Genomic DNA, 24,648 nt, shown 5'->3' with positions numbered 1-24,648 from the left:
CCCCATTTGAGATTTTCTTGGCAAAAAATGTTTGTCATTTCCTTCTCTAGCTCATTTTAAGGATGAGGAAACTGAGGTAAATAGGGTTAAGTGAGTTGTCCAGTATCTGAAGCTAGATTTGAACTCAGAAAGATGAGTTTTCCTGACTTCAGGCCTGACAATCTATTCACTATCCCACCTAGCCACATTGATCACTCAAATTTGAAATGAGAGATCAGTGTAATGTCTGCGGTCCTGCCATTTAAATTCCTCAAAATACATTATTTACTACTAATAAACCACTAATATGACTTTTGCACAAATGAAACATTAGGCATCTATCAGTATAGCTATACACATGAACATGCCATATGTCTCCATATTTGTATGTATGTGTGCATACTATTTTCTTTTGAAATTATTTTGAACATGTGAGTAAACAGGGTACAGGTAATGTTTATATAGGATATTCTATAGTAAAACATGCCAAATATGCTAATTAGATATTCAGGGTGGAATTAGGGAGTGGTAAAGGAGTGGTTAGCTCTTAAAGGAACATGCACTTTTGGTATTTACTCCACAGGCATTTTACCCAGAGTTCATTGGGTAAATAGCCCAAGGAGTGAGGTACCTGCAACTGTGCTTTTAGGCCTGAAATGTCACTAAGTCAACTAATAGTCAGGGCTGACTAAAGAATACCAGGCTGCCCTCATCAATGTCTTGTTGGATAAGATAAATGTGAGGGGGTATACATATATCTAAGTCTAGGATAAATATGATTAGTTGGTGAGTGGTAAATGTCGTTATGACCCAGTACTCAGCCCGTTTAGCCTGTACACAGCTGATTCAGACTAATAAATTCTATAGATGGAGTTGACTACTGTATCAGGAAAAGAGATAAAAGACAGCTGGGTAAGCTGTCCTTGGGCTGGGGAGAAACTGCCTGGGACAGTCTTTTGAGGCTAGGAAGAAATGTGACTTTTAAAGAGAAATGTGATTTTAGAACCCAAGCACCCCATCATTGTTACCTAAAGATACTCTGTAGAGTGTATCTAAAGTACTACTTTCATAATAGATTCTTAGTATGTGATGATAATAGCATTTACATTTCAACTTTTATGGAAAATTATGAAAATGCTGATTTATTAAAAGATATAGTTAAGTTGATTAATGAATCAATCATTCAATAAACATTTACTAAGTATGTATTATATGCCACTCATGGTACTAAACACTAGAGATACAAAGAAAGGCAAAATAGTCCCTGCTTTTGAGGAACACTCAGTCTAGCCAGGGAGATCACATAAGGAGAACTATGTAGAAATCAGGTATATGAAAGAAAAATAGGAAATAAGCAGAAAACACTCAAATTAAAGGGGATCTGGAAAGGCTTGCTATAGAATGTGATATATAGGTAGGACCTGAAGGAATCCAGGCTAGTAAAGAGGTAGAGATAAAAATGAAGAACATTCCGGGAATGGGAACAATCAGTGATTATAGTCATACAAAATGAGAACATGATGAAGAATTTGGCTTTCACGGGTTTACTTAGATAATTTGAAGAACTTCCCCTACACACACACATTCCATACAAAAGCCTAAAAATCCATTTTATTTTATTTAGGATTCTGTTTTTGTTTTTTTATTTAGTTTTAGTGTTCCACAATCACTACCATACACCCTAGATTTTTTCTTTCCCTCCCTCCCCCTCCCTCCCCTCCACCTCCCCTCTCTCTCCCTGAGACAGCATACAATTTTATATAGGTTCTACACATACATTCCTATTAAATACATTTTCACCATAGTCATGCTGTATAGAAGAATTAAAATGAGTGGGAGAAATCATATAATAAACCAAAATGTAATATGAAAGAAAATGATCTGCTACAATCTGCAATTGAATTCCATAGTCCTTTCTCTGGATGTGGAAGGCATTTTGCCTTAAAAGACCATTGGGAATTTTTTAAGTCCTTGCATCGCAATGAAGTTCTAAGTCTACCAAAAATAATCCTCTCACACTGTAGTTGTTGCTGTGAACAAAGTTCTCCTGGTTCTGCTTCTTTCACTCAGCATCAGATCATGTAAGTCCAGGCCTCTGAAGTCTTCCTATTCATCATTTCTTATAGCGCAATAGTATCCCATTACATTCATATACCATAATTTATTCAGCCATTCCCCAATTGATGGGCATCCCCTTGATTTCCAGTTTTTGGCAACTACAAAGAGTGCTGCTATAAATATTTTTGTACATGTGGGGCCCTTTCCCATTTTTACGATCTCTTGGCGATGCAGTCCTAGAAGCGATGTTGTTGGGTCAAAGGGAATGCACACTTTTGTAGCCCTATGGACATAGTTCCAAATTGCTCTCCAGAATGGTTGGATCAGCTCACAGCTCCACCACAATGAATTAGTGTTCCAACTTTCCCACATCCTCTCCAATATTTATCATCTTCCTGTTCTGTCATATTAACCAATCTGATAGGTATGATGTGGTATCTCAGAGTTGTTTTGATTTGCATCTCTCTAATCAAAAGTGATTTAGAGTATTTTTTCATATGATTTTGGATATCTTTCATTTCTTCCTCTGAAAACTGCCTGTTCATATCCTTTGACCATTTATCCATTGGGGTAAAAATCCATTTTAAAGACAAATATTGATGACTTTGCCATTATCTCGTTATGGATATCAGTGCTATTCTATTTTCAGCTTCATCAGAAACATCTGGTGTTGATGTCATCAGGATTAAATTTTGGCCTTTGGATTTCAAGATTTTATGTGCTATTGTTGTTTCTTACTGTACCACACTGATCAGTAATAAATAGTTCCTTTATTTTGGAAGGCAATAATCTAAGAAGAGTTATAAAATGTAGATACAAATCATTAAAGTACAAGACATAAAGTTGTATGAAGCACCCAAAGTGGAAACAGAATTTGGGGTTAGGGTAAATCAAGGGAAGTCCTATAAATATCAGCACCTTGAAAGTGACTAATGTAGGATGTAAAAAAAAGGGCACACTAATTGGTGAAAATGTGAACTGTTCCAACCATTTTGGAGGACGATACAGAATTGTGTGTACTCTTTGGCCCAGCAACACCACTATTAAGTGATTAGGGTAAAAGGAAAAGAACTTACATGTTCTAAAACCTTTATAGCAGTTATCGGTTTTGGAACAGAACTGGAAATCAAGGGACTGCCCATCTACTGGGAAAAGTCTGAACAAGCTGTGGTATATGATTGTGATGGAATATTACTGTGTTATAAGAAATGATGAGGTGGCTGATTAAAAAAAAAACATGAAAAGACTTGCGTAAAATAATGAAGAGTGAGATGAACAGAACCTAGAGAACATCGTATACAGTGACAGCAATGTTGTTTTAAGAACAACTGTGAAGGAGTAAGGCTCCTTCTCCAGAGAAAGAAGTGATAAATAGAAGTATGCATGGTATGGTTTAATATTCGCACACGCACACACCTGTGTCTAATGGTGGCCCCATCTCTAGTGCAGGGTGGTGAAAAGGGGGGAGAAAAGTGTACAAAATAGAATGAAAGCAAACTCAGAAGGAAGTGCAGAAAAAACTGGATAAATTTGAAAATAATGTGTAGTATTTATTCCATATTTGGGTTTTTTTAAGTAAACAGTATGAAATAAAGATGGATAGTTTCATACTGAATCCTTTTTTAGTATTTTGCTGTGTACATGGAAATGGGTTTTCTGTCTTTTTGTATTTAAATTCAAAATGAATAAAAATGAAAAAAGAGAAAATGACATTTAGAATTCTGATAATACAGAATGAACTTTCTAATATAGTTATCCCACTTTAAATAACCAAAGTTACTATCATCAGGTTTGGATACTTTGGAAATGCCCTTAAATTATTTTAGTTTCCACTGCAATTACCACTTTTCATTTCATAGATATAGGGAAGCTTTGTTATTTGGTGCAGTTTCCCAAGAGGTTTTTCGCCCTCCTGCATGAAAGGGGCTACCCAGCTAGTAGTCATTACCATTAGCACTTAAGCTCATAAATCAGAATAAGATTTTTCAAGTTAAAATGCAAAAGAAACCTATTGTTTAAATGGGAACAAGTATAAAATGAAATGAAGCTTAGAACCTGAAGCATTGTGAACTCGGCGACTTATAGCTGCTTCCTTTTCGTGAATAATTTAAAACTTCAGCAAAGTCAAGTCATTCTTTAAAGAAAATAATCTTCACAGTCATGTTTAATCATAAGTAATTGTCATTTTCTTTCATTACAGGTAACTTATGAAGCTGTTGGAGCAATTGAAAAAAATAAAGACTCTCTTTCACAAAATCTCCTATTTGTAATGAAAAGTAAGGCTTTTAAAAATACTGTTAAAAATGCCTTCATTTCTTATTTCTCTAACCCTGAGCACAGTTTTATAAAATATGCCACCAACCAAAGAATAATTGAAACATAGTTTGCATTTTAATGCCCTGAATAATAATGGCCTGGCTCTTGGAGCACTATACATTGGTTACAATTTAATTTGAAGTCCTGTAGAAACCATAATTTAACTAAGCTTTTAGCAGATAGAAATGTAAAACACCTTTATATAACATTAGTGATATGAATATAAAAAAGCTTTTCTGTAAAGACTAATGAAGATGAATCAGGCTTCCCAAGTTATTTAGGCTGCAGCAGGGTGAATTTCATTACTTAAGATGGTTCTGCAGTGCAGCTTGGAATAGCGTTTTATTCTTATATATTTCTTAGATACTCGGTAGCAAGCAAGGTACACTGAGTGGAAGAATCATCATTTCATATCCCTGCACACGTGTGAATATATCTGGAGCTTAGCCTTTTCCAGTTTTCATTAATAGCAGTTCTGCAGTGTTTCAGATTTTTCTAGTAACTGTTTTTAATTAGGTAAATGAAATTAAAAGTGCATCGTTTCTTACCTATTGTTGTAGATGAAGTGAGAAGGAGCTGTTTTCTTTATGGAAATGATATTGTGGTCACCTCTCACAATCTGGTTAAAACTCCTTTCCACCCAAATAGAGGACACCCATATACTATTGCAGAAGGGAAGGAAGGGAGATCTCATTAGCTTTTAAACTCAACACTGCAGAAACAACATATTGGCCCTTGTAAATGGGCTATGATATTTGCTGCGGCAGATAATACAGTCATTGCTACATTTTAAAAGCTGGGACTATTGACAAAAATATGAACCTATTGTTATAAAGAGAACAGTGAAAGAAATGAAAGAATTGATCCCAGAATATATTCTTATTGATTATCACTTTAGAGATATCCAGGTTCTCATTTGTTTGAACTTTTTTTATAATATTCTTTTGACAATAATCTTTTATGAAGCCTAATGTATAAAATATACATCGAGGGTATCATTTTTCAGAGAATTAGAGTAACTTTTTTTTCTTGCGCATTGTGTTCTTGTGACTATAAAAAGCAAACTTAGTAGAGAAATATAATCTCCAGTGAAACTGAAACCCCATTTACCATAATAGAGTTCAATATTTATAGCCATTCTTTTCTATGAACTTACAATGAAGTTTTCAGAAGGAACAAGAAAACATTGTTTTTATTATAAATTTGTTAGCTCTTAAGATCTTTGGAATAAATGGAAAGAAGGGAAAACAACATCTTTAGATGTTAGGGCTTTGTCATGTAAGTGCACATTTAAGAAATATGTTTTTAGATAGATAGGATGTCCTTTACTTCTCCAAAAACTTTTTAATGGTTCCCTTTTGAATAAAGTTTAGACAGCACAGGCTGTCATACAACATAGCATCTTTCTAGCTTTCCTGCTTTATCTCAAAGAGCTTTCCTGGTACAGTAAATGCTAGTTGACCCACTGGTTCTGAAGATTCTACCCTTCAGCTAGACCAGACCAATAGCCATGTCAAGATTTCTCACTTCTGTATCATTGCAAGCACCTCTTTCTATGTCCTATTATACCTTTCTTGTTTTATCAGTTGTTGAATTTCTATCATAATGCATGCTCTTCTGAATCATGGTCAAAGTCTTTCCTTCCTCTCCTTCCCAGTATTTTCTGACATGTCAGGACTTGGTCATACTTTAGAACAAAGCTCAAATGTATTCTCATCATATAGCTTCCTATTTCAATTGCATTCCTTCCTCACTGAGACCTGTCATAACTGTTGGTTTAGGACTTCCTTATTCATTTATCATGTCTTATTTCATATTATTTGGAATATATGCCATGTCTCTTTACTAGGACATGTCTTGCTTACACATATCCATGAGGGAAAGGACAAAGTAGTTCCCACTTGACTCTGAAAATAGGGTGAAAAAAGCCAGTCCCAGTTTGTTTGAAGGTGTCTTTAGAATGTTAATATGAAAGGAGCTGAAGTGAGTGGGAAAATAATTACTAAAGCCAGAACTTTGAACTAGGGTGTCAGTGTTTGATCTGGAAAGCAAAGTTGGGAGAACACCTGGGAGCTGACCCTCTAGCTGACTCAGTATGAATCCCTGAAGTTTCAGGATTTTTATGGCAGTCACTTGAATCTGCTTCTCTTGGCTGGTATCAATGTGATAGCATGGTTAGGAACAAGGCCCACCATGCCTCTCCCTGATTCAGTAGCCTTTGGTGTTGGACCATGGGTACAGACACACTTTTATAAAATGTGAGTTCTGATGAGTTGAACTGAATAATTCAATATGAGTGGGCGTAATTAGGTAAAATGCCACTTGAGTCAGAAGCCGGTTAATTCATTTGGATAGAACAGGATGTTAATAAGGCCAAGATTATAAGTTCATTCTCCATATTGAGGGACTTTTCTGTGTTCCATCGACATGGTCAACACCCTTAATCACAGGCAGCTTTCTTTCCAATGTTTGCATTTGGTTGAAAGGGATTCTATTGAGAGTGTGTGGGCAGATAAACACAAAAGCATTGCAACTTCTGAAAATCATATGAAGTATATTCTCTTTTTATTAGAGATGATCATTTAGATTTAACTTCATAACCGAAGATTCATAATGATCTCATTTAAGTAAATTTAACTTCATATAGGAAGGATAATATTTTATTATAAATATATCATAATCAATAAACACCTAATTGTGAGAGAACTTTTATTATGAGCTACACATGGATAAAATGTACAGATAACCATAGAGATATCCTTTTGCAATAGCAGTTCACAGAAAGGGACACCACCTTTGTATGTAAATTTACATACTGGCATTGAACATCAGAGAAAAATGGTTTTGACTCTGATAGAAAATTTGATAGCCAGAATTTAGATTATATTACTACATAGAAAGTTGATCAAAGCACTTATCATTCAACTGCATTAGGCTTTGAGCCCTTGGAAAGCAGGAACTTTTTCTTTTCTTTGTTTCCCCAGCACTCAGCACAGTGTCAAACATTGACTATCCCCTTCAACACTAAGTAAGATGCTATATCTCTGGACCGGTAATATTTTTTTCCAGTTTGCAGGATAAATATTTGAGGTAACATGATGACAGAATTTTTCACGTATATAAATCCAGTGGCTTTTTCCTGGGCTACACCAAGATTCTCAAATCTGAAACCTGTTTCCAAAACTGGTGGAAGAGCTCATATATGAAGAATAAGAAGAATGCTAGATTTGGAGTCAGATCTAGGTTATCTTAATGCTACTATTTGCTCATCCATAAGTGAGAGAGCCAGACTAGATGGTCTCTGAGGTAATGCAACATTATATCTATGACCGATGATCTTTGTTCAGGATTGATGATATTTTACAGAGGAAAGGTAGAACCAGCTCATTCCATGTTTCAGAACTTTTCTTTTTTGAGTGGCCATAAAATTATAAAGATCATATCATAGAATATGACCTTAAAAGTCAATCAGTTAAATCCTATCTTTTTTACACATTATGAAATTGAAGTTCGGGAGATCAAACAATATGTCCAAAATTATGTGGGAAGTAAGTAGCTGAGTAGTTCTTGAATTCCAAATCTTCTGACTCCCAATTCAGAAACTTTTAAAAATATTTGTGTGGTTTTTTTTTAATTTTAATATTTGTGTAAGCTTTTCTCTCTTAATTTGAGATTTTATACATATACTTTCTATTCTTTCCTTGCATTGTCCTACCTAGGGGACATAAGTGCAATTGCTATATAGAGAATGGATTCATTCATTCGATTACAATACATATTAAAGGGAAAATTGCTTATTTTGGTTTGCTACAATCACATCGTCTAATAATGTTCAATTGTGTTAGCTCTGTGGTTTCTTTCTCTAGAGCTAGAAAACAGAGGAATTTTAAAGGTATGGTTGCATTGATTTGCACCCACGAAGGATCACTCAATCTTCACCTTAAGATAAAGGGTTAAACTATTCTCCTCTCAAAAACGTACATGTAAATAACATGCTCAAGCTTGTAAGATAAGTAAACATCCATTCATTCACACTCTAGGTCCTTCTAGAAGCAGAGAAGTAACAGTATGGTCTCAGAACTGGAAAGATTAATGTGTCTTAGCCATCTTGGGTTTTTGTTGGATTTTTTAAAGGATATTAGGCTTTTCCTAAAAGGATGTGTGTGTGTATATATATATATATATATATATATATATATATATATATATATATATATATATATATATATATATATATATATATATATATATACACACACACATATATGTATATATGTATACATATACACACACACATACATATTTATACTACATAGACACACATTTACATGTATATATCTCCCCATATATACGTATGTACGTATGTATGTATATATGTATATATATATTTGTGTGTGTATGTATATGTTTTTGCTGCCACTACAACAGAAAAGAGTCACTTCTCTTCCATTATAACTCACTCTGGAAATCATTGGATCTGACAGAATAGTATAACTATCTCCTTGCATGACAAGACAAGCTAGCCCAAAGAGAACAGGGTTGAGAATTTGACTGAAAGAATGGTTATTGGCAGATACTGTACCAGGTGGTTTGGTCCACTGACATTACATAAGGCTGGAAGATACAGGTAGGTATTCTTTAGTCTAGCCAACTAAAGTTCCCAGCACAGAATCCAAGAATTACAAAGCAGGGATCAAGAGCCTAAGTCAAAAAGTCTAGGCTATAAAAAAATAGAACAGAGTCGAGGGACCTAAAATGGAAGACAACATTGGCAGCCAGAATAGATCATAATGCTAAGCTGAAGGCTATAGGAGATAAGTAGAAGCGTCCTATAGATCTTCTATAAAAGACTCAGAATATAGATGGACTTGGGCCCATTGGATGAAGATCATAAGAATGTATGCCTGTGGTAGGAAAATTAAGAGTCTTGGACTAAGGCAACAGCTGGCACAGGAAATATTTGAGGTGAACCCATTTCAAAGTTTCAGTAACCTAGGCATATAAATTGGGGAATACTTTTAAAGGTGACAAAATATAAATATAAAATATTTCTATCTCTACTTACCCATTCACTTATTTATCTTCCAGCAAGTGAAAATATAGTGATCAACCAATTGTTCCAGTCCAAATTGACTCAGACAGGATCCCTCATATCTCCCTATCCTTCCTTCAAAGTTCGATGGTCCAGATCTAACATGCTCAGTAAAAAGATGCCAGCTGCCTCAGTTACCAGTGAAACGAAAAAATACCTGGAACTCAGCAAGGTAAGAATCCTTTATGGATTTCTCCTCATCTTAATATTTTTGTCTTAGTAGTCTTATTATTTCTTTGAGCCATCTCTACCTCCATATTGGATGTAAATGGAAGGAAGCAATGACTCTATACAATGGAGTCATTGAAAAAAAAAATGGAGAAAGAAGGCATGAAATCTACCTTCTTCCCAGGACAATACAGTATAGTGAAAATTCGATAGCAGGTACAATATTAATAATTTTATTGGTTGTCTGTGCAACATCCTATTTATGTTTCATCTCTATGGCTGTCTTTTTGATGAATGGGAAGTAACTTCAGGGACAGTCGGCTTAGAGGGATAAACACAGCTTCCTTATTCTGTTGACATTAATCACTTCAGAGGTTTTTGGTCTCCAAACAATAAATTGTAGGTTCTTTTACAGACACGGTGTATTTTTCGTGGACTAGAGCTGTATATTTTTACTTTATTTTGAATGTATTTAGATTTTTTCCTTCAGCTTCATTTTGATTTTATATTTGTATCATCCAAGAATAAATCTCCATGTAGTCTACCGATTTAGTAGAACAAAATGGAACCATAAACAGAATTGAGAAGTGACCAACATTGGTGAAGCAATCTAGAGGGTTTTTTTTTGGATTCAGTATCTTAATATTTCTTTATTCCCCTTGTTTGTCTCTGCCAAAGCTATAAAAAGACAGAGAAGTATGACTGGGAAGATGCTCAGCATGATCACTTAATAAAAATGTTGTCCTATACCTAGTTGGAATGCCTTTTGCTATACTTATTGAAATAAAAGCTTAGTTGTGTTTTAGAGTGGTGTCAGAAAAATTATATGGTTCTGGACATGGATGGAAAAGCATTTTTTCAGAGCATGGTGGATTCCGAAGACAAAAGGATGAAAATTTCTTCAAAGAATATATATTGATGCTGATAAGTGCTTTTTACTAAATCTCATCCTTGGGAAATGGTAGCTTCTGTAAGCAAGAAAAGGCATCATTTTGTTTATGTATCTTTTTGGTGTCCCCTGAACTTTTTATTTGCATTACAATGCAAAACTAAACAGCAAATAATTTCATTACATTTTTTAAAAAAAATTTTGTTAAAAGGACAAAATGGAATGTTACAGATTCTGTTATTTTCCCCATATCTATATGCAATCCACTAGCCTTTTGCTAACCCAAATTTCCAAGAAGTTAAATCAATCCCAGGAACTCCTCTGTCCCAGTAAGAAATTAGACCAAAGAATCTAATTTGAAGAGATAGTATTCACTTATCAGGGAATTTACCCTTCTTCCATACTTTTCCTTGAGCATCCAATAGGTCTATTCTTATGTTTCTTTCCTAAGATGTGGTTATTATTGTGTTGATCCTTTGTTGCCAAAGAAGACCATGCTATCAGAGAAGTGATGACATGATTTGGACTTGACTTTGTTTTGAGTGAGGGAGGGCTGTATTCTTTTCCTGGATGCCTCAGCCCCTGTGACACAAATTGAACACCACACTTATAATACTGCTTTAATACAAATTGCTTTTATACCTGACCTCCTTATCACATTTATCTGAAAAGTATAATTCATTAGGACAATTTGACTTTTTTTTTGTTCATCACAATGAAATTAATCTGTTCTTGTTGTAATGGAAATAGCTCAAAATTGATGCAGAGTTTTTTTTAAATCTCTATACTCACCCCAACTAGAAAAGTAAAGCAAATTGTCTTCTTACTTTTTTAGATTGAAGTTTTTAGATCTCCAGATGTGACAGACTAAATCTGTTGCACCTGTGCAATTTACTGAATTATAATGTTAAATTAGACAACCAATTTATTAATTTAATAATCAATAATTATTAACTGTCCCTGTGTCCTTCCATTCTTCAGTATCCTTTTCCTTTCATTGCTTTCAAAGTCTTTGTTCCTTCTAAACCTCTTCAATTTTACCTACATGTGGAAATGGTTTTTTCATTTAACATAACATTATGGTGTTTGTTATCATAATACATCTCACAGGAATAAACCAACTTGTTGTCATTCGTCAGAAGACAAGTAATATATTTGGGTATTTTATCAGAAAAAGTACATGACTGTGAAGACATCAATAGAACATCTACTAACAGAGATATAATTTAATGAAATTAAAATCCTTTTTTACAGAATAAAAGGCTCCTTATTTTGTCCTCTGACAGGCTACATAGAAGGAAAAATACGTGTTGCTATTTTAGCCTAAATTATCAGAATACTTTTCTGAAGAGCGTATATGTTGTTGCCCCATCAATTCAGTCACCTAGTATCCAAATACATGTTTATACGCAACTTAAAACAAGATGGCAGATCTGATTTAGAAAGCACCCCTTTTCTTTAAAAGTTGTCACTCAAAGAAAGTTATTTACACATTCACTGGGTCACTTTCTCTAACATATATTACAATTGCTAAAAAATTCTCGGGTTCTGACTTTAGAAAATATGCTATAAGTCTGTATTTGCCTAAGAGGAATTTTATGGATGATATGGATGTGTTACTTTTCTCAAATTCAGACAAAATCTTTCTCACATGGTTTCTTTTTCTCTCCTTGCAGCTGTTTAAAAAGAAAGGAACTTCTACATTTCTGCAGAAACTAGAAAGGAGAGGTCCAGCCACAGTGGCATCACAACTCAGGGTTAGTGTTATTTTTTTTATTTTTATGCATGTTCTAAAAATGACATTTTTATTAAATATGAGGGTTTTGATTAGCATATTAGTAGATTTTTTTCTTCCATTTGGCTCAAAAAATTAACTTAGATATTCACATTAATCTTTAAACCAAACATAGTGCCCAGTAATTATGAGAAAAAGAACTTGAACGCCCAAAATTTCACTGTAAACTGTGTTCTTGTCAATCAGTGTGTTCCTTGAGAATCAACTAGGTTTTATGTCTTTCCACAGAAATCTCTCCTGGATATCATCGGAAAGCTTCAGAAGGGCACACCACATTTTATTCATTGCATCAAACCCAATAACTCTAAGCTCCCTGATACGTTTGATAATTTTTATGTGTCTGCCCAGCTACAATATATTGGGGTCTTAGAGATGGTGAAGATCATCCGGTATGGATATCCAGTCCGCCTCTCCTTCAATGACTTCTTGTCAAGGTAAAATCTTTTGAGCTAGATAAAAGCTTGTTTTGCATAGGGTACAGAGCATTCTGTAATATTCTGCGATAGCCATCAGAGAGTGTTTTGTTAACGTTGTTGTTTATGATGAGGCCTCAAATCATTATTTCAAGAGAAATCTATTTCACTGGGCATGGATTACCATATTTTAAATGGAGAGAAGCGAAGAGCTAAAAGACCTTATTGAAGTTCCCCTCCCACTCAAATTCCCCAAACTTGCAAATATAAAATCCATTCGAAATATTTAATGAGCTTTATGCTGTGTTAGGTATGGAAGGGAATGTAAAGATTTTTTCACACATACGCACACATGCACATGGGCACACACACACATACACACACACACACACACACACACACACACACACATACACACACCCCATAATTCAAGAAAGGATAAGGTAACTTAGTGAATCAAAACAAGTGGTTGGGTACTTCAGAGGAAGATAGCACTAGTTATGGAATCATGGAAATATTCATGAAAGAAACATTAGAAATGGGTTTTGAAGAATGCATGGAATTTATTTGTGGTGTGTTTATTTAAAAATAAGTCATTTCTTCTCATTGTGTGTAAAAAAATAACTTTAAAAAAATGTGAACTTCAAATTTCCCCCTCCCCTGCACATCTTTCCTCTTTCCTCGTTGAGAAGGCAGGCAATTCGATATGTTAATATATGTGCAGTCATGCAAAACATATTTTGATATTAAGTCATGTTGTAAAAAAAATAGACAAAAAACACCAGGAAAAATAAAGGAACTATATATATATACATACATACATACATACATATACATACATACATATATATATACATACATACATGTATATATATATATATATATATATATATATATATATATACACACTTCAATCTGCATTGAGATTCTACCAGTTCTTTCTTTCGATGTGGATAGGATTTTTCTTAAGACTTTCAATATTGCCTTAGATTATTGTATTTCTGAGATAGTTAAATCATTCAGAGATGATCATTGTATAATATTACTGTTACTATATACAGCATTCTCCTGTTTCTGCTCACTTCACTTTGCATCAGTTCATGTAAGTCCTCCTAGGTTTTTCTGAAAGTATCCTGCTCATTATTTCTTATAGCACAATAGTATTCCATCACAATCATATACCACAACTTGTTCAGCCCTTTCCCCAATTGATGGGCATCCCTACAATTTCTACTTTGTCATTGCAAAGAGAGTTACTATAAACATTTTAGGACACATAGGTTCTTTTTCTTTTTCCCTAATCATCCTTGAAAATAGACCAAAAAAATGGTATTTCTGGGTCAAAATATATAGGTAATTTAATAACTCTTTGAACATAATTCCAGATTACTCTTCAAAATGCTTGGATCAGTCAATAATTCCACCAGTAATGAATTAGTTTCTCAATTTTTTTTTTTACAAACTCTCCAACATTTGCCACTTTCCTCTTCAATCATTTTAGGTAATGTGGTAAGTGTAAAATGATATCTCAAAGTTGTTTTAATTTGCATTTCTTTAATCAATAATGATTTAGAACATTTATGGTTACAAATGGATTTGATTTCTTCATTGGAAAGTTACTTGTTCATATCCTTTGGCCATATCACAATTGATGAATGACTCAAGTTATCAGAGATTTGAAAAAGATTTTTTTTGAGACATGAGACCTCTATCTGAGAAACTATCTATAAAACTTGCCCCCATTTTCTGCTTTTCTTCTGATAAATTTTTTTTTTGTAAATATAGGTCCTTTTCCTTCTTTTAAATTTCTTTGGGATATAGACATTGTAGTAGAATGCATAAGATTTAGAGAGATAAAGGTGAAGAAGGATGCTATTCATAGGTGTGAATTGACCAAGTGTGCCCATACAACTTATCACACTCTCAGGCAAACATTGTCATTAGCTGCTCCCCTTCTCTGAAGGCAACGGTTAGTAGTCACTCCTCAGGTTATGCTGGGTCTCTTGACCCACATTATACTCAACTATGATATGTGTAAAGGATGAGCATGAATAAAGACAAGCTGAAAATCCAAGGCTGTGTTTGAGAGTCAGCTTATTGTAGTTTGCAAGATCTGTGTTTGAATTCTGTCTCTGACACTTAGCAATTGAGTGAGCATGAATCAATCACTTAAACTTCTTGTCTCATGTTCCCCATTTGTAAAGTGGGGATGCAAATGCCTGTGAAAGCTATCCTACAGAGCCCTTGTGGAGATCAAATGAGGATATTGGTAAAGCAGTTGGTAAACTGGAAAGTTCTAGAAAAGCTACAACAGCAATGAATCAGATATGTCTAGAGACTGGGCGACAAGTCCTTTGGTAGTGCGTAAAAAATAAGATGAAGGAAAATTTACAAAGAGTCATTTTAACTATGGAAATGAATGGGATATTTATAACAACTCTCTTTTGTGGTAGAAAAGAACTGGAAATTGCAGTTGGGAAATTCCTCATTCATTGAGGAATGACTGTACAAGTTGTGGTGTGTGGTTGTGATGGAATACTACTACATTCTAAGAAATGATGACCTCAGGAATCTTAGAAAGTCATGGAAAAGACTTGCACAGAATGGTGAGGGGTGAAGTAAGCAGAACCAAGAGAACACTATGTAATAATAATAGCAATATTGTTTTTAAAATGACTTTGAGCTAATAAATCATTTTGTCTACTTTAAATACCCAAATTGGCTGTATAGGACATATGAAGAAAGATACTATCTGCATCCAAAGAAAAAACTGATAAATACAAGTATGTATAGGACATTTTACATATATATATATGTATACACACATATATGTATGTGTGTATAGATATATACACACTTATATGTGTATATATGTGTGTTTCTGTATATATGTTATTTGTTTCTAATGGTAGCCATCTCTAGGGCAGGGCAGGAGTGGAAGGAAAGAAAAAAAGGAAAAAAAAGAAATTTACCAAACTTTATTATGTATTTTAAAGGAATAACAAGTTGTACACAACAGATTTGCAGTTTCTTATGAAAATTGTCTTTTTTATTATATTGTTATAGAAATGCTTGTTTTATCTCAAAAATTAAAAACCAAATATTTTTACATAAAAAAACTAAAAAGTGCCCAAAAGGGACAAGGCAAAAGAGGGTACAGTAAGAGAGGGAGGAGGGACATCAGCCACAGCCCATGCTGGCCAAGGTGTGCCAGCGCACACTACCCAGGCTGTATGTATACCTATAGGTGTGACTTGAAGCAGAAAAATATCATAAAGTGATGTACAAGCAGTGATAAGAAGGATGATTTGAAAAGGGGAGAGAATGAAAGGAAGAAAGATTGGGGAAGAGGCTCTTCAAAATCAGAGTTATACAGAAGCAGAATGATTGGTTGCAATGGGAGTCAATAAAGAAACAGTATCGCAAATGGATTAATGAAGAGCACAGAGCAACTGCCTGGATTTAAAAGGTCAGAGAAGTCAAAACCGATTCAGATCTTCAATGGGGGTGGCCAAGAGAAATAATGGCACGTTTATTAGAAATAAAGAAGTCACGATAGGACTTGTTAGTCAAGAGTTTTATATGAGAATGAAGATGAGTTCAATTTGGAGGATTTGAAACTTGGATAGAATGAATTGAAATTGTAGAATAGTCTCAGTAGCTTTTATATATCTAAAAAAATAATATGGCTATGAACACATCTTGAGTTAAGTTTTTAATAAATATTTTAAATTGATTTCGATTGTAAAAGGTCATCACATTAATATGTCCATTTTTTTCTTAGGTAAATGAAATTCTATCAGATGAGTGTGCTAGACTGTTATATCCAATTGTTGTCAATAATGCAGGATTTGCTACACTGTAATAATTTCCTTACACTTAAAGGTGTTCACATAATTTATTCAACAAGCATTAACTTTAGAAGTATCTATTGAACACTTACTTGGTGTCCAATATATTTGATTCAGTGCTAATCACACACTAAGAAAGTGGATGAATTCCAAAGTGTACTTTTTGACCTGGGCAAAATTTTTGCCAATATTTCAAAGATCTTATACATTTTGTGAAGCATTTTAACTATGTTGACCAGTCCGCTTAGAACTACCAAAGTTTGCATCAGATTATAAATCATTCCCAAGGGAAATTTGGACATTGTAGGGACATTGTAATTACGTCTTTTGATAACTGAAGAAATATATACTCCTTAGAATACTCTGGCTTCATTCCGGCTACTCTTATCAGCATCACTGATTCAGGTAAAAGGATGGAGCTATGCTACCCAGCGTGAGGGTCATTTTGTATGTTCTTTTGTCCAGTCAGTTGCTGTAGCATCCCTGCACCCCCAACAAAATCATCACTAAGTGCTCAGCATTTCAAATATGTATTATTCTTTCCTTTGCTAGTCTGATATTTGACCAATAGATACAATAATTCTCTTGATCCAGACTCAAAACCTCTTTATGTTTGGAGAATCTGTCAGAGCATGCACAGTGCTAGCATAGCCTTTGAAAACCCAAGATAATCTTTGGGCCATGAGGAGGCCCCACATAAAATCAGTCAATTTAAGTTGATTGTCTAAGTCATATACACATACAATGAAGAATTGGAATGCTTTAAAATACCAGTTGTAATCCTGTTTAATGTACCATGGTTTGTAATGTGACAATTTTAAAAATGTGGATCATTCTTTTTATTAAATAGAATCAAATGTTAAATATCTTGAAAAATTGCAGCTCTTTCTATTTTCTTGTAAAATCTCATGAGGCAGAGGTACCAAAGCTTTTAAGTTAAAAAAAAAAATCAAGCTATTTTTTTTTAATCAAACCACTAGGAAAATATCACTTGACCTTGAAACACAGAATAAGAAGGCTATGTGCATTGCATTCAGTAAGAAGTTAGATATCAAATATTTTATTGTGTGTTTGGAACTTCTGAATGTGAGTAAATTTGTTAAATATCATTTCATATTTCTCATGTTGCTATAAACGATTTTGAATATTCTCTGCTAAGGAGGAGCACCTGATTCTTATGTAATGAGTCAATTGTAAGGAAGCTAGTTGAGTTGTTTCTAGGTATTCAAAGGAAGAAAAAAATTGGAGGGGAAAAATCAAGAAGATAATAACTGCAAATAATACAGTGGAGAAGAGAAAGATATGGGAAAGATAACAGCCACATAGAAAGTTGATTAAAAGAGGAGAATTCATATAAGGTTTCATGTAATCTTGATCCAAATGGATAGTTCTATCACATATTACTGCTCCCCACCCCCCACTCACCCCCTGCTACCTCAGCACTTTGTTCCAGACAAGTTGGACCTCTGTTATCTGAACTCAACCTTGCCTGCCTTGCTGCATTTTTGCAGACTGTCTCCCGTCTTTATGTCTGCCTTTCAGAATCCTTCTCTTCCTACATGTCACTACCTACATGAAACCTGCTTGTTAACATTAAATAAAATTACTCTTTCCTTTCTCATTTTCCTTAAGTATTTTGTCACTATAAGAGAAAATATAGTTTAGTCTTTGTGGACAGAATGTTGAACTTGGAGTCAGGCAGACCTGGGATTAAATCCCCTCTTTGACACTTACTATCTGTGTGATCAATGAAAATGATGTTAAAGTAGCTGCTTTACCATCTGCCTTGCCACTGCGTCCTATGGACCATGGAACCTTTCTATCTGACTTGCAGCTGACACCTCCTATATGTGTTTTCTCTCCCATTAGCATGTATACTTCTTGACAGCAAAGGTAGTCTCCGCTTTTCTGTTTGTATCCTCAGCACTTGACATAGCACTTCTTCACAATAATCACATTTTTTCCCTTATCTCTTCATTCACTCATCTTAACTTCTTTGACTCTTAGTTTCTGAGTTCAAATCTGGCCTCAGACATTTATTATCTGTCACCCCTTTTTAACCTTAATTTTCTCATCTGTAAAATGAGCTGGAGAATGAAATGTTAAGCCACTCTAGTATCTTTGCAGAGAAAACCCCAAGATCATTAAGAATCAGACAAGATTGAACTAAGCAACAAATATGTCAGGCACTATGCTAGGCACCAGGGATACAAACTCTGAAAAATCAATAAACAACTGTTCTTTCCCTTGAGAAGTATACATTCTATAAAGACACAAACAAATAGGCTATACAGTCAAAACATACAAAGTGATTTTATAAAAAGGGTCAGTAATTAATATCTGGGGGAATCAGGAAAAGTCTCTTGAAGGAGATGACATTTGAGGTGAGTCTTGAAGGAATCTGACAGTTCTAAAAGGTAGAGGTGAAGAGGTGAAAGAGTCTAGCATAGGATACATCTTGTGTCAAGAAACAAAAATGATGTGTGGAATGTTACATATGAGAAACAGCACTTTCACATTGTTACCCAGCAATCCATTCCCTTCTAGTATGTGACTTCTTTTCTTTTGTTTCCCATATCTGTAGGGTTTCCCTTGGATTTAGGAAAAGAGCAGTCTATGAGATAATTCTCCATCCTTAATGCCACAATTTCCTATGTATCCTGAGGTTCATTCCATGTCTATCCTTTATTCAAAAATATAGTTGTACTTTGGGTGGGACCAAAATAACTCAACAGAAAAGTTTATAGTTTAATGACATGACCTTGTTTAGAAAAGAAGAAAAAAACACTGAAGAACAACTTAAGTAATAGTACTAAAGGTTGTAGTATTACGCTTGGCATGGGGAGGAGTTATGATCAGCTTTCTCAGATTGTGATTGGATGAAATCCCTTTTAGAAACAAGTCTGAGTCATTTAACTTTTTAAATGACACAATTGTTAGTGAAAGGTCATGCCATCGAATTAAACTGGGTGTGGAGGGAGGGAGGAAAGAAGATGCATTTTAGCTCTTGAGTTAAAACTAATAGACAACAGCACCCAGTACACCAGGAGTCCTCCAGAATCGTAGACCTGTGCTGAAATCTTCTAGAAGCTTGAGTTGTTGTGTGGAAATGATGCCAGTTACTGTCAATGGATCTTTAATAAAAGTTTGAATTAATAAGGTCAGAAGCTATTAAATAATGTAAAAACAGACAGCCCAGATATAATTGGCAAAAGATAAATGTGATTCCAGGAGGATTTGCCAAGTCTAACTGCAGTGTCTCTGCTGAACCTGCCTGCAGCATTGGCTCATTTTCTGAAGCTTTACAAAGAGTGGGAGGGCAGCCTATCTGTAACTCCTCTATGAAAAGTAAAAGTGGAAACAGAAGACTAGGCAATAACTTGTGTAATTCGTCTGTACATTAAACTAAAGACATCCCAATTGCATATTGATTAATTAATTTAGGATCATGGATCCTCCATGATTTAGCCTTATTTCTTCTAATGGAATCTAGCAAAATGTTATGTAAAAGGTTTAGGGCAAGAAGAAGTGACTGGTTTTTGTCCTACCAAACTGGCATATTTCCTGATTTCTGTTATGCCAAGGGTAATGTCCCCTACTGTCAGTGGCAGACAATCAACATGCCATTAAGAGCTGAGTAACCAACTTGAAACACTTTGGAGTCCGAAAAAAGCCAAAGAAAGAATACTGAATGATTGCAGTGCTTGGAGAGCAGTACAGAATATGAAGGGGGAAAAAATTAAAGAACTGAATCACATTCAGTTATTGTTTCATTGTCCTCAACTATATCCGTGAAAAGGCCAGCTAACTTTGTTCAGGGTCAGGGTCACAGAACATTCCCCTAATGCTGGCCAAATATCTTGCAAATGTATTCCATTGGTCACAAAGAAGCTCGGTGATAGAGTGTGGATGAACATTTGCAAAAACAACTGCAAAAATATATTCATCAGAAAAGGTCTCTCTGTGAAGGACAATACTTTAAACAATTAGTGTAAAGAGAAGACACTAAGGAGCCATCATAGCTAAAATTTTTGGAAACCTTGTAAATAAATTGCAAAAACACTCACCCTATAATAATTGATTGCTAGCTTACAATTTTTTTCACAGATACACTCTTCAAAAAAAAGATAGATGAAATGGAGCAAATAGGACATCACCTCCATTATCATCATTAAATTACCATCATCATCCTCACATCATCATCATCTTTGTTTATTTGATATTTTAAGATTTATAAAGCACTTTCCCAAGGAATCTCTTAGGTAGGTAAGGTATTATTAGTCTCATTTTTCAGATGAAGATGAAGTTTAGAGATGGGAAGTGACTTACCCATTATCATACAGCTCTAAACCAGATTTCTTAAATCAAGCCATCTTCATTTTCCACTGCACTATGCTGCCTCCAATATAATCTTAGTGTTCTGACCATAGTACAGTATGCTTGATGCAGTTAGTCCCATGCTTAGAAAACCCTTTCTCAGCATACCATATTTTAATCTTTTCTGAATAATTTCTCTAAGGCATTTTTAACCCCCTAATATGCTTAAGTCTTTAGACTCATTAAATGAATTGAATAATAACTTCTGAATCACTGCTATACTTTTTACACCATCTTCAGCACATTGCTAGTCTCATTACATCCAAATTACACAATTCATTTTGTAATATAGTTGATTATACTCATAAGGTTGTTAGTGTGTGAAAGTTCTCTTGTTTTAAATTAGAAATACATAAATATGTTATGGGATCTAAAGAAGACTCAGTGTAAGTAAAAGATTAATGCCATTAACTTGTCTTGCCGTTTGCTGCTAAAAGTGCTTGGGGAAGACATTTAAAGCATGGATCGCTTTTAAAAAGCTATAGCTGAATGAAGGAAAAAGAAATTATTAAGTAAGCACTTTCTACATGGAAGATTCTATGCTAAACCAACATTGAGAAATGAATTTGCTTAATCCATCAAAAAAAAATACAGTTACAAAGGAAATAGATTTTTTTATCATCCAGTACCTTGATTGCATGGTTTGCATTTCCCCCTCCCCTGGAAATTATTTTCTCTAACTACTTTGTCTAACTTTATTTATTTATTTATCTTTGTGTATCTTGTGTCAATACAATAGAATCTCCTAATGCACAAATAATATTTTATTTTAATCTTTGTATCCTCAGTCCCTGTGAGAGTACTTTGTGCGTGCCAGGTACTTAATAAGTACTTATTAAATCCATTGTGTAAATCAATTCTGTCTTTTTTAACCTTCCATTTATCAGGTAGGATTAAAAAATAAGAGGCATTGGAAATTAATTTTACCATATATTCTTTTGCCTGGAATGCTAAAGGAGGTTTACTTTTAAAATTTCACATCACAATCATCTTTGTTGCCAGTCATCTAGGGAGGGAAGTATCCATTTTGTGTGAGTATGTATTTGTGTGCATGTGTGTGTGTGTGTGTATGTGTGTGTGTGTGTGTGTGTGTAAGATGCTTTCTTGAATACTTTGAAATACACATTTTAAGGTTATATATTGAAATATACATTTTAAGTTTATATATGGAGAGGTGAGAGACCTCAAAATTATCAATCCAAGCTCTTAGTTTTATAGTGGACTGAGAAAATATAGCCCAATAAGTTAAATTGCTTGCCTAATGTCACCAGCACAGTAAGGAGTATGAACTCAGGTCCCATGTGACTCCAAGTTCACAGCAATTTTGCAAGGATAACAAATTAATATGCCATTGGATTTACTTAAAAAAAAAATTAAGGCAATTTTCCTCTGTGCAGATTTCTAAGCTTTAACTCTTCATGTTAATCCTTACTTGATGGTATTAACACAGATCTGATGGTGAGATAAATTTGGGTCTGTAAGGCACGTATGCCAATCCTCTTTTCAACTTGGATTTGGATTGTGGATAACACTTTCACTTGATTTGGACACCGACCACTCTTCCTTCAACTTGACTGGCTCCTCAGGCTCTTCCGTACCAATTCCAGTGAACATTTATGAACATTCTACTCTAAATATTTTTCTTAATTCTCTATCTACATATCATCCTTTGGCAATCTCGTTTATTTTTATAATAGCAACTGTTTATTGAACAAATGGCCAATGCTTCAGTCTGTCCCCATCTCTTTCCTGTGCTCTCTTCCCACATTTTCAACAATCTGTTTGATATCTCTATCTGAATATCATGACAGCATTTCAAACTTTACAAGTTGAGATTTATTACCTTTGTCATAAGTCCCACATTTGATTTAGGCTCCTAAATTAGAAAATTCAATAGTCCTTGCTTATTTCTCATACTCCTTTACCAAAGCCACCCAATTCTACCATCTTACTCTACAATTAAAGTAATTTTCCGCTAGATAATGCCTCCTCTACTTTTTTCTACTCCCAACTCAGCTTTCATATTTCTAAGAGATATGAAACACTCAGTCTACTGCCCCATAGGGTCCACAATACCTCTTCCTGCTGCCCAGAATAATTGGAAAATTTAATAAAATAAATTAAAATGTAATAAAACAAATGGTGTTAATATGTAATTATATAATTTTCTAAATCAATATGAGGCCCACAAGAATCCTTATAATGGTTTGATGTTCCCCCTTTTGATTTGAGCTGGATATCACTGCTTTAAGAGATTAATCTTTATAATGCATGCATCTGGTCACTCAACTCCTCCTCTATTCAAAAATCTTCATTAGCATTCATACTTAACCCTATAAAGTCCTCCTTTGCTTGACTTTTAAGGTTGCATACAATCTAGTGTCATCTACCTTGCCAAACTTATCTTACTTCACTCCACATAGTCTATACTTCAGTCAATATATATTACTAAATTATCCCTCATGCCTTGTATTTTCCTGCTTCTCTAACTTTGTTATTGGTTTTTCCTCTGCATAGAAAATACTCTCCCCAATATCCCCTTCAGTTGTAGCATTTCTATGAAGTGTCTAGTACAGGGGCCTGCACTCAGTAGGTATTTGATACATGTTTACTGAATTGATTTGAAAAGCACCGTGTGCCGTCACATTTATTTGCACAAGGTATTATGCTCAGTTGCAAAGGTAGAGTTTTCCCGTTGACATTCTCCATCAATTTTGTAAGCAGTAAACAATGATAGTGATTGAGAACATATTGAAATTTCTTTAAAACATATTTTGTTTCAGAGGTGGAGGGGACAGCAATTTTCTAATATGTACACACTTTACATTATTACATATAAAATTATTTTTCTGATTTTGTATTTTATAAGCTCAACAGTTAGCCATTTGTAAACACTTTAGTATTAGTAAGTTTTCCTTTTTCTGTTCTGTTTTCTTATTTTAATACTTTGCAAGAAAAAACATTTCTCCCATTTGGTGAATTCCTTCATTAAATACTTTTGTGAGATGTTCATTTTTTTTCTCTTTTTAGCAAATATTACATGTTTATACTCAAAATCTACAATTTCTTTGTAATTCTTGAGATAATTCTATTTCTTAATCTCTTCTTGGTTGTCTTTTTGGCTTTGAGTAAATAATTTCAACCTTTCGGAATATTCTGGGGTTGAATCAAACTAAAAGACGTTATCCTGAGGGTGATGCGTGTGTCTGAAAATCTAGGCCCTAGGATTTCAGATTTTCTGCAAATTAAGGTTCTGATTAATATTGTTCCTAATTTTTAAGGGTTCTTAGTTAACTTGACAAAATTCACAGGATAAAGAAATAAACAAGGAATGTTTGCTTGTTTGTTTTCCTCTTGGTCCTAGTGGAAAAATAAGAAAAAAATCTATAAAAACTTACAAATACCTCCAAACTGTCTGTATTTAAATATCTAGAACTTCAATAAGAAAGCAGGGTTAGTATAGAGGAAATGTTTAGATTTTTGAAACATAAGTATTTAAAAGCTGATAAATTGTTCATAAATCTTAAGGTTATGTATTATGAATATTTTAATGGAGGAGAGAAAGTGCTCAAAATGGTAAGGACCAAACAGAATCATACATGGAGAAATTAAAGTAACTATATCAAAATGAACAGGAAATGACTGGCAGTTGATGTGGTAGTCTTGTCAGAATTAGTTGTCTGTGTCATTCAGTCATGCATTAAATAGAA

General features: G+C 34.3%; 1 protein-coding gene across 1 annotated transcript in view; it reads left to right on the top strand.

Annotated features, from left to right (window-relative positions):
• Positions 1–24,648, top strand: part of MYO16 (myosin XVI) — an 884,880-nt gene that overhangs the window by 691,566 nt on the left and 168,666 nt on the right. Inside the window, exons 26-29 of the mRNA XM_072621988.1 lie at positions 4,238–4,313; positions 9,442–9,617; positions 12,179–12,259; positions 12,526–12,731. Of these exons, the coding sequence (XP_072478089.1) occupies positions 4,238–4,313; positions 9,442–9,617; positions 12,179–12,259; positions 12,526–12,731 (539 nt within the window). The remainder of the gene's footprint in view (positions 1–4,237; positions 4,314–9,441; positions 9,618–12,178; positions 12,260–12,525; positions 12,732–24,648) is intronic.

The sequence above is a fragment of the Notamacropus eugenii genome, chromosome 6, assembly GCF_028372415.1.
Source record: "Notamacropus eugenii isolate mMacEug1 chromosome 6, mMacEug1.pri_v2, whole genome shotgun sequence".
NCBI classification, from domain to species: domain Eukaryota; kingdom Metazoa; phylum Chordata; class Mammalia; order Diprotodontia; family Macropodidae; genus Notamacropus; species Notamacropus eugenii.
Note: the sequence above shows the minus strand (reverse complement) of the source record. Positions and strands in the feature narration are given on the sequence as shown.